Raw genomic sequence first — 11551 nt, forward strand, 5'->3', positions numbered from 1 at the left:
AAACAAACATACATAATATAACTCTTAACGATTACTATAATTACAAATACAGTAATTATGAATAAATTAGGGCATAGATCTTTATTTAATAATTTTTTATGAGAAAATTAAAATAGAAATCAGATGGCAGACACAGAAATGAAAGGGGATGTGTGCTGTGCAGTGGTTGGAAGAAAAGAGTGAAATGTTATGTGAATGGCAGAAATGAGGGACGCAACCGAGGTTGAGTGAACACGTGTCTTGGAACCTCGCGGAACTGAACAAAAGCAAAATTTACGGAAAGCAACTTCTGTGATGCCACGTAAACTAACCTATGACTCTGACCTTTCTCTCTCTATTCATATCATTTCCTTTCACCAACTGGCCCCACACTTACCTCATCTTTCACACATCCGTATCGCATCCCCCAACATCAACGCTCCACGTACCTGCCTTTCAATCTCAGTCGTCCACGTCTCCTTCACAAAAATCCAACTCACTGGTCCATAAATATCCACCTGTTACGCCATCACACCCTCCCTTTCAAATCGACGGTCCACACTCCACGCCTCTCAGATCTCGCAATCAAACACTTTAAATTCCCTCCTTCCACGCTACACCTCCTTTCTCTTTATTGCCGTTTTTCTTATTTCCACCTTATTGGCTATCCCTCTTCTGCTGTCTTCTGCTTTGTTCAGTTCGTTGCATGCAAAAACCACTATGAAGAAGCCAAAACACCACTCATCGTCGGCCAACGCTGACCGGCGAGTGGAGCCTGATTCCGGTGAGTTTGTCGCCAAGATGAAGAACGGTCGCCAGAGACGGCTCAAAATCAAGCAAATGAAGTACACTTGCCAGGCGAAGATCCGCATCAGGAATGGAACCGTCGGCGTCTCGCCGACGCCGGCGGAGGACCGGGAGGGAGGGAGCAGAGAGATTCATGAGCGCGTGGAGATATCTTTGTCGCTGGCGGCGGCGTCGTCGTCCTCGGAGGAGGAGGAGCGGTCATTGTCGGAGAAAAGCGACGGTGTTTTGTCGTACGGGTCAACGTCTGTGATTGGGAGCAGGAAGGAGATGGAGGACGCGGTGAGTGCGGAGATAGGGTTTGCTGCGAAGGAGAGAGGGAAGTACGACTTCTTCGCGGTGTACGACGGCCACGGCGGAGCGCAGGTGGCGGAGGCGTGTCGCAAGCGGTTGCACCGGCTGGTTGCGGAGGAAGTGGAGAGGAGTGAGAGTCCCGTGGAATGGGACTGGCAGGGAGTGATGGAAGGGTGCTTCCGTAAAATGGACAGCGAGGTCGCCGGTAATGCGGCCGTCAGGACTGTGGGTTCCACGGCGGTTGTAGCTGTGATCGCGGCGGAGGAGCTTGTCGTCGCTAATTGCGGTGATTGTAGGGCTGTGTTGGGAAGAGGAGGTGAGGCCGTCGACTTGTCTAGTGATCATAAGGTATAGGTGTTACATCTTAAATTAATTAAATTCTCAAATTTCTACTTTATTTTTTATTCCACAGACAGTTCATTTTTTATTTTTTTTTTGTAAAATTTGATTTTTGTACATTATTATATGTTAAAAGATGGCGTAGTACCGTTTTCATTGGCAATCTAAATATGTATTTACGCATATACTTAAACAAGTCAATGTTCTTCAATTTGATGGCGAAAAGTTTAGTTTGTCAAAATTGTTGCTGGCAAGTGAATGTCTGGAATGCGTGTATGTGTTATGTTTAGCGTCCAGAAGAGAAAGATGTCGTTTTGTCGTATTGGAGAGTCAATTATTTCAATTATTGTTTCGAGATTTACGATCTTCTTTGAAATGGGGTTATAACAGCTTTTGCATTGTTAATTAATTTTTCGTTTCCTTTTTTCATCACAAAGCAAAATTTATTGTAAGATAATGAATGACATTGTGGTTCCCTTCTGTGTGCACACAGCCCGATAGACCAGACGAGTTGATGCGAATAGAAGAGGCTGGTGGAAGGGTCATTAACTGGAATGGCCAGCGCGTGCTTGGTGTTCTTGCTACTTCAAGATCCATAGGTTAGTTTCCACCTTTAAATCTTTACTCACTATAATAATACTGGTTTTCAACCGTTAATTAATTAATCTCTTAGCGATGTTGCTTCGGGGTCGTGTGGTTTATCCTTGTGGTTTGTCATTTTCTTAACACAACGTTTTTATCTGATCAGCATTGAAAAGACAGAAGAATCTTGGCTCCCTCTGGCTTTTTATTATCAGTGTCGTGAGTATGGCAGAGCAACGTTGACCAACATGAGTATTATTATTATTATCGGCTTTCTCTGACCTTGAATTAGTACCTTTAAACTCTTTAACTACTAAGATGACACAATGTTGCTTTGATCCCTCCAGTAGATAGGAATATTAAAGAATGTAATTAACGATGATTCTGCTATGTAAAACAAGTTGCCCATAAACCAATGATACGTTGGACATAAATATAACAATTATTCAAAAGCCTTAATTGCTTCTCGTATAGGGTCAATTACATGGAACCCTTAACTAATAAATGGAGAGGGTTTTGTGGTGTGGATATGGTTTACCTCAAGATTAAGGAATCTTGATCAATCAAGTTCCATGGAACAGTCTAATCTCCATTTGTTAAAATATGCAAACTTGAATCATTTATTTTGCGCATCCTTTTTAATTGGTAAAGTTGAATCTGTGCTTTATGTAACAGATCTAGAAAGGATAAATGAAAACCATAATATTTAACAAGAATGACTGTATCTGAACATTGTTTGAAATGCAGGAGATCAGTACCTTCGACCTTATGTGATATCAAAACCAGAAGTGACAGTGACGAAGCGAAGCAGCAAGGATGAATTTGTGATACTAGCAAGTGATGGATTGTGGGATGTTATGTCGAGTGAAGTTGCGTGCCAAGTTGTAAGGAAATGCCTGAATGGACAGATTAGGAGAGTGTGCAATGGAGTTGGGAACCATGAAAACCGTGCTGCCGAGGCTGCAAGCCTCTTAGCTGAGATAGCATTGGCAAAGGGAAGTAAAGATAACACCAGTGTCATTGTAGTTGAGCTAAGAGGAACAGTAACATAACATCTCAGTGTCTACAAAAACATGTATTTTCTTCTCTAATTCTTGCCTTCTGCTTTTGGACTAATATCCACTCAGGTCTTGCATCCTCAATGCCACGAGAGATTATCTACTACCACATAATTACGAGTACTTACATTAGTGTTTCTTCTTTTAATAATGGCCTCTTATTAATTCTTCAAATATCTAAAATGTCGCTAAAGTTTTGCAATTTTTTTTTGCCAAACTAGCTTGGACAATGTAAAGGACAAACATTTGCTTTACTCACAATATACATTTTTAAGAAAATTGATAGTCCTATTTTCTTGAATAAAGGGCTATTACAAGTATAACATTTAGGCCCTGTTATTTTGAGTGGATTTGAGAGGATGAATTTGAGGGGATTTGAAAGGATTTGAAGATAATTTTTTTTGTTGTTTATTTGAGTGAATTTGAAGGTAAATAAAAATGAATTTGGAAATAATTTTTTTTAATTTGTCATGTCAATACAATTTTATACTAATTTTCACAAATTTTATTTTCAAATTCACTCTCATGTACCTCTAAATTCACTCAAATAAACGACAAAAAAAATTATCTTCAAATCCTTTCAAATCCCCTTAAATCCATCCTCTCAAATCCACTCAAAAGAACAGGGCCTTAAGCTTGAAGATTCATATTTTACAGCATAGGAGGAAGGATATTTTTTCCACAAATGGCATTGTTGAGAAGAAAATTTCCTTAATTTGACCAGTTGTAACTTGAATTTCCTAAATAATGTAGAAAAAGGACCAGAAAACATGCCACACATACACTGAATAATATCGTGTAAATCTATGACTGTGATGTTATTTATGTACAGGGTATATATTAGAGAGTCAGAAGCAAAAACATGTAACAACAGAAAAATCTAACTTTGATTTGATTATCTAACATTCCTATTCAAGTCAAAAGCTTTGTAACATTTTATAACACCGATCAATTCTCTTATACGGCTAAACCTTTCATATTTTAGAACTTTTGTTAGTATATATTAACTAGCTGAACATCTGATATGCAATGTTAATTCTCTAATTTCTCATTTTTGATATGTTTATGAATGAAATAGAACCTAGTATTTCTCATTTTTTTTATATGTTTATGAATGAAATAGAACCTAGTTTTAATGTATTTGCTTCTATCATGAATGGTTAGCTTTATTTAGTTTTGTTTTAAACTTTAATAAATAAATAAATTGAATAACTCATATTTACTTGAAACATTATTTATAATTATAAGGAAATCAAATCTAAAGACTTAGACTTTGTTTACTTGAAGGAGATTGAAAGAGCTGATTTGGGGAGAGTGAATAGATGGAATTGAGAGAATTTGAGGATAAATTTTTTGTTGTTTATTTGAGTGGATTTGAAGGTATTTGGGAGTGGATATGGAAGTAAAGTTTGTGAGAATTAGTGTAGGATTTGATTGATGTGACAAATAAAGAAAATTTGTTTAATTGGTAGAAATTAAAGAATACTAAAATGATCCTAGTTATTAATGTAATATAAAATGATAATGGTTAATGTTATATTTAATTGTAAAAATATTTATAAAGAGTAAAAAAATTAAAATTAATTATTAAAGTAAATTTAAAAAATGTAAAAAAATTATAAATTAGTAAAATGAATTTTTTTAAATGCAATATTTGTTTGTAATATAATTTACTACCACGTGGTATGATTTTATTTGTTATCAAAGTGAGTTGAATATTTTTGAAGAAATAAATAATGAAACGAAGTTAGAAGATTACACGACATAAAAAAATGCGAACATAATAACATACAAATATATTTGTCATAGTTTATGATGAAGTTGCTTCGGTGAGGTATGTAAACAATTTATTGAAATGATATTATATTGACATCCCTATTAGACGTCTTGTATGGGATGGATGTGAAGATAGAAAGTCGAAGCACTGTCTGAATAAATTATCATCTTGAATGTTCATAGTCTGTAATAAGTTATGAATTTCTTCTGAAGTTGGATTAGATGAATGAATCCTAGCCGTTAACAACGAATTTCGACGCTCCATGACCTGTATTTGTCGTTCAAGAATTGCACATAGTCTTCTTCTTTCAGTAATTCCCTTTTACAATTCATCAATGATTCGAGAATCCACCTGATTTACAGTTCATTAAGTTGACAATAAATAAAAGTATGATAACTGATGTCAAAGCAAGTAGAATTGAAATATAGGTAACGTAAGAAATTAAACACATAAGTCAATGTAAGCAAATAAGTCATGTAATAGAGTCATTCAATAGTAAAGAACTTAATCATCTAAATGGTGAAAAATTAAGTTAACATTCTGATTCAGGTTAGCAAATTGTTGGTTAATGTCGAGGGATAAGTTTGCCAAGTTATCTTCGATACGTTAAACCCGCCCCTGCATTTGTTCCACATCCTGCATTCTGTGTTGCAAGTCTTGTACCCCCTCCCACATTTGAGTCATCATATTAGGATTTGAAAGATATGGAGGAGGTTACACAGGGTTGTCATGTTGAGGACTATGATGTTGTGGTTGCTCTTCGTCTTCATCATCACCGACGTCATTTTGCCAAACACCATTCACATTAACAATATTCAACCTCTTCAAAGAATTAGTTGAAAAATGTTGTATGGTCCGAATCTGAGTGTTGGCATCGACATCAAAATGTACTCCATTGTAAATCATGATTTGGGTGATAAGGAGACCGTATGGTAAGGGTGTGTCACCGGCCTTGCATTTAAGCATATGTTGCATGATGTGATGAGGTCAATTGATAACTATATTATTTTTAAGCAGCCATAACATAAAGACATCCTCGTGTAATAACTTTGCAAAAATTCCAAGTCGTGGAGTCAACATGTGCACAATAACATAATGTAGAAGTCTATCATTAATATTCAAACAACCAATTGTTTTAACACGTGGACCCTACATTTCTGGTCTAACCATAATAGTTAATGACATCTCCCAGTCATAGGAAAAGTCATTTGGGATATTTGCATAACACATATTCTGACCCTCGTACTTCATATGAGCAACATTGAACCAATCAGCAAGTTTCAATCTAATTCTTCTCTTGTTGACCTCACTGAAAAGATATCCATTTCTAGAAAATCCTCATATTTGAATAAAAGACTTTGATCAAATCCAGATAGAAGGGTCGCTCCAATGTCAGAAAATCAACCACTCCTTGAAATACAAGATGATGTTGAAAATATAAGCCTGAAGCGACAAATGATTTGAAATTCATTATTTTTGGAACAAAAATATTTCTTGTGTAGAAATCAATGGCATAGTGTTCCACCTAATGGTTGTCATTGAAAAATCGTTGTTGATCTAATACTTCCACAATAGATGGTCTGACATACGTAGGGGCTTTTGTCTCATTTGTGGGTTCTTTTCCGTTACGACTTTTTCTAGGCCTTTTGGATGATGTCATTTACCAATAACTTCAACAAAACAAAAAATAATAACAATAACAAGTTAAGTCATAAGAACAATTCAATATTAATAATAACAAGATCATTCACAAACCATGATGAGTCATGACCATTACTTAAATATTGCAGAATTTGAAAAAATAACAAGTCATAATTACAATACAACTAAAACTATGGCACAAACCGATGTCGTCAGTCACCTCCCATCATCATCTTGCATAACTTATTCCACCTCTTATATGGTGGAAGTCCCATCAATCTTTTTATAAATTTTGGATTTCCACATAGGAAATCATAACATTGCTCTAGCAAGCTTTCATCTGAAATATTCATTGCATTCAACATCTCATATATGTCGTCCTCTATCGCCCTCTATGTATGTAAATAACTCGCGTGGATTTTATGGTACCCTATGTGTAAATTCTTTCAGGTGATATGTGACGCCTCTATATGGTGTTAGAATATTACTTTTCATCATAAAACCAACGTCACCAAGATAGTATTTTCCTACAATATTGTAGATGTATCGGTATTTAGTCATAGTAAACAAAGTTATGAAGATGGCATTGAAGATAGTGACCTTGAGGCATAACCAACGAATCATCTAGATCAAGGGCATTCTTTAAAATTCTTGAATCAGATGTTATGCCTTCTCATCTAGATAGATAAAACATTTTGAGTTGGCCAATCTTTTCTTCCCCGATATCTCGGAGCATCTTATTTTGGCACCTTTACTCGAACATGAGTTCCATCTATGGCCCCTAAACAATCCTAAACATAGAATTAACAAGTCATCATAAAACTAAAAAACATCATTCTGCTATGATATAACATCATCTTAATAATTGTTGAAATCATTACCTTAAAGTATGAGTAAAAGCGACTGTTGGTTATGAACCTCATTTCCTAATGGCTGAATTAAAAATTCAGATTCTAGATTAATAATACCATCCAACACATTGTGAAAGTGTTTGCTAACAGTTGCTCCAAATCGATGGAAAAAAAATGATAAACTTTGATTCTTAACATTATGGCCAACTATATGAAAAAATTGAGTTACTTGTTTCCATTGTCGACCGAATGGCATCCTTAACATACCCAGTTGTTCTTAGTCTCTCACAAAGATTAATAAATGCATATGGACTCATTCGAATAATGTCGCGACACCGGTTAGTATGCACAAGGTAGGATATTAACTGCTCCCTATGACAGTCTTTATCTAGTACAAAATTGCTAACACTTCTTGGATCGCTCGAGCACATATTCAATATATTCAACGCATGTCCAACAATGCATAACATTGTTAGTGCGGATAATGTGGTGGTTATTTATAATTGTCGATGTAGCATTGCGACTATATTGAACTCTACACCAACCACATCATCGTCTATATCTTGACCATCCAAATAGGAGGGATCTAATTGTTCTTCCATTTATATTTACTTAAAGAAATAAACATACTGTAATTAAATAAAGTATAATACATTCAAAATAACATAACATTAAATAAAGCATAATACAATCAACATAACATACACTTAAATAAAGTATAATACATTGAACAACATAACAAAAGCTTATTACCAAATTCATGCAAATATTCATTACACATAGTTCATTGATATATTCATACATTCATATATCATATATTCATATATTAAATAAACATAATACATCATTACATTCATATATTCATTAAAAATAAATAAAAATAAACATAACACATTAACGCATTCCTATATTTGATAACAGTTGAAAAACTGTTATTTTCATGCTTAAAATTGATACTAAAAGCAACCTTTAGACTTAAAAACTAGCTTGAAATCATGCTTTTATCTTTATTTTCAGAAATAAGAGAGCTGGACAGGTTTATGCTTGATTTCAGTGTTTTTGTGCAGGTTTTAAGGTGAATTTAGTGAAAGAAGTGAAGAATGAGAGAGAGGGAATCAGAAAAGGAATCAAAGAGTGAAAAAGGGGAAGCCGAAGTCACCGCTCAGCGGCATTTTACCGCTGAGCGGCACTCAAGAGGTTGCGGGAGGTCCGCTGAGGGGCAAAATGGCCGCTGAGGGGAGAAAACGAGACGCGCAATCACTGCTGAGCGGTATTTTACCGCTGAGCGGCACTTTAATGGGCTTGGGCTTGACTTTTTGTAATTTACGAATGGTATTTAAGCTTTAGGGTTTCCTAGGGTTAGGTATCTTTGGCAGAACGGAGGCAAACACTCTCTCTTCCACCCCTTTGAAGGAGGATCTTGGATGCTCAGGCTACCTCTTCACCTTTTCAGGGTTTATTCTTTCATACTTTCATTGTAATTCATCTAGGTTCACCATGAATATGGTGAACTAAACCTTGTATGTTTGTTGGGGAATCAATGTAATCTCTTGAAGCTCTCATATATGGAATTTATGCTTGCATCTTTTAATTAAGACTTATGCTTTCTTTCATCATTAGTTAGGGTTTTTCCTCTTTGCTTAATGCTTGCATTGTTTAACTCATTCTAATGCATGATTATTGGTTTTGTCGATACGGACACGTACGGGGAAGTCTAGATCCGGGGAATTTCTCCCAATATTATATTGGTTGTCGTTAAGCTCCTGCACTTATGAACTAATCATTAGGAATGCTAGGAATTGTATGAACTCGTGATTAGGGAGAAGCCATCTAGAATGGTACTTTAGAGAGTGGCATTAACAATGATGATTTGAATGTTGAATTCCTAAAATGTATGAGAGTGGATGAGATGAAATTGACCCCCAACAACATATTCATTCATATATTTCATTGAAAGTGTTTATCTTTTGTCTTTGCCGTTGATCAAATTTCATGCATACATGTTTATTTTCGTCTTTTGCATAATATAATCCAAATATTTCGTTTGTAAGTCTTAGTTAATCAAGAAACCACACAACTAAACTAGGCCGTGAGTCCTTTGGGAAGAACGATACTTGGTCTTACCAAGTTTATTACTTGAACGATTCGGTCATACTTGCCGATTGAAAAACAAGTTTGTGACATCATATTTTGGTGCTTACAAATTTGTCCATCAAGTTTTTGGCGCCGCTGCCGGGGACTCGTGGTTTAACTGGTTAATTTGTGTGATTATTGATTATCTTTGACTTTAATTTTGAATTTCTGTTTTTATTTTTCTGTTTTTATTTTTTCTGTTTTTATTTTATTTTATTTTATTTTATTTTCTGTTTTTATTTTTATTTTATTTTATTCTCTGAATCTTATATCTTCTCCTATATCTTTTTGTGCTAACAATTGTTTTTAGGGTTTTGTGCCTAATGTCTGCAGAATGCAATTTGGTCAAGAATTTAACTATATGGGCACTCAATTCTACCAAAGTAATCTCAACCACTGGTGGGAACCTCACTCAAGCATGGATCAAAGACAATTTTGGCAAGTTGCTGGACAATTTGAGAACCAACCACAACAACAATGGCAGCGGAAACCCTCTCTATCAGAAAGTTTGGAGGACACCCTTCAACGATTTTTGAAAAATTCCGACTCTACTCAGAAAAGCATTGAAGAATCATGTAAAAGGATGGAGATGCACTTTCGTTACATTAGTCAGAGATTGAATGATGAGGTTAATACTGAAGTTAACCTTAAGGAGGAAGGGCAAACCAATGTCACTGAAAGTGACAAGATTCTTGATGAGAAAAAAATAGAGGGAGATGCGGAAAAGATAGAGAGAAAAGAGAAAGAAGAGTTGAGTGAGAAAAATAAAGATGAAGAAAAAGAGAAAGAAGTGGTTGAGAGAGAAGAGAGAAAGAAGATTTGTGTGAAAATAAAGAAGTTGAAAAGAAAAAGAAAAGGGAAGAAAAAAAATAAAAGAAAAGAAAAAGAGAAATTTTAGGGAGAGAAAAAGGAAGAAAAAGAAGATGAGAGGAAAGAAGAAGAAATCATATGAAAAATCCCATCCTCATCTAAAGAAGAATCATGGGAAGGAAAAGAAATTCAAGTGCTTTATGGAAATCTTCAAGAAATTGGAGATTAAAGTTCCTATGATTGAGACACTGCAACAGGTTCCTGGTTTGATCAAATTTCTGAAGAAGTTCAGTAGAAAGAAGAAAAAGAAGAAGGAACTTGAACTTTATTGGGTCAAGCTAGTGACGTTAAAAGAGCGCTTGCTGGGAGGCAACCCAGTGATTTACAAACTTTTGATTTGGATTTTGGTTTTGTAACTTTTACTTTGTGGTCATTATTTTTGTAAATATTTTGTTGGATATAGCATCTACTGAAGGATGCTAGGTGGTTAAGTATCTAGTGAAGGATACTAGGTTTGTAACACCTACTGATGGGTGTTAGTGAGAAAATTTTGCATCTACTGATGGGTGCTGGTAAGTTTGAAACACCTACTGATGGGTGTTGGTGGATTTTGGGTCAGGCTCGTGACGTTAAACAAGCGCTACCTGGGAGGCAACCCAGTTGATTGATTGTTTCTGTTTGTTTATTTTAGTTAGGATTTGCATAAGCATTTTTAACATTGAATTGCAGGGAACCCATGAGGGGCATGTAGGGAAGACACGTAGGTTAAGAAAAGAAGGAGAGGAGCACATCACGAAAGTGCCGCTGAGCGGTATTTTACCGCTGAGCGGTACTCTCGCAGATTGGGCTTTAGTTCCCCTTAGCGGGACCCGAGCCCATTAGGGTATTTTAAACCCTAAGCTGCGCAAAGTCTTATACTTTCTGGCTTTTCTCTGCACAAACACTTCCACACATCTTCTCTTAGGTTTTCCACATCTTTTCACTCTTACCTCTTAAGAAAAAAAATCTCTTCCACTCACTTTTTCACTAGTGTGCCATCAAAGTTTGGGGTTGGAAGAGAGCATTCTAGCTTGGAAGCATTCTCATTGCATCTAGCATCTCCACCCAAGTAAGTAAAATGCATTTTGTTCATTCTAGGGTTCTTGAATTTGAATGTGATTGTCAAAGCATGAATATTTAGGGGTTTTGATTTCTATGCATGATTTGATGATATATTTAATGTTTGAACCGATTAAACTACATGATTATGAACTGGAAAACTGAAAATTGCATTTGGGTGGAGT

General features: G+C 35.6%; 1 protein-coding gene across 3 annotated transcripts; it reads left to right on the forward strand.

Moving 5' to 3' along the window:
* Positions 1–532: 532 nt before the first annotated feature.
* LOC108337077 (protein phosphatase 2C 51) lies at positions 533–3179 on the forward strand. 3 transcript variants are annotated; one of them, XM_052881053.1, is made up of 4 exons: positions 562–1425; positions 1910–2015; positions 2165–2250; positions 2746–2881. In XM_052881053.1, the coding sequence occupies exons 1-3, from the start codon at positions 700–702 to the stop codon at positions 2239–2241; spliced, it is 909 nt and encodes a 302-aa protein (XP_052737013.1). In that variant the 5' UTR covers positions 562–699; the 3' UTR covers positions 2242–2250; positions 2746–2881. The 3 variants fall into 3 exon arrangements, with proteins under 3 accessions (XP_017429011.1, XP_052737013.1, XP_017429010.1); XM_017573521.2 differs by having other exon boundaries at positions 563–1425; positions 2165–2217; positions 2746–3179; XM_017573522.2 differs by lacking the exon at positions 2165–2250 and having other exon boundaries at positions 533–1425; positions 2746–3179.
* Positions 3180–11551: the final 8372 nt, after the last annotated feature.

The sequence above is a fragment of the Vigna angularis genome, chromosome 7, assembly GCF_016808095.1.
Source record: "Vigna angularis cultivar LongXiaoDou No.4 chromosome 7, ASM1680809v1, whole genome shotgun sequence".
NCBI classification, from domain to species: domain Eukaryota; kingdom Viridiplantae; phylum Streptophyta; class Magnoliopsida; order Fabales; family Fabaceae; genus Vigna; species Vigna angularis.

Excerpts from the sequence above, each read along its gene's own strand:
- LOC108337077 (XM_017573522.2), top strand. The coding sequence starts at position 700 with ATGAAGAAGCCAAAACACCACTCATCGTCGGCCAACGCTGACCGGCGA. Across the intron at positions 1,426-1,909 it reads ACTTGTCTAGTGATCATAAG|CCCGATAGACCAGACGAGTT; the intron begins GTATAGGTGTTA and ends GTGTGCACACAG. Across the intron at positions 2,016-2,745 it reads TGCTACTTCAAGATCCATAG|GAGATCAGTACCTTCGACCT; the intron begins GTTAGTTTCCAC and ends TTTGAAATGCAG.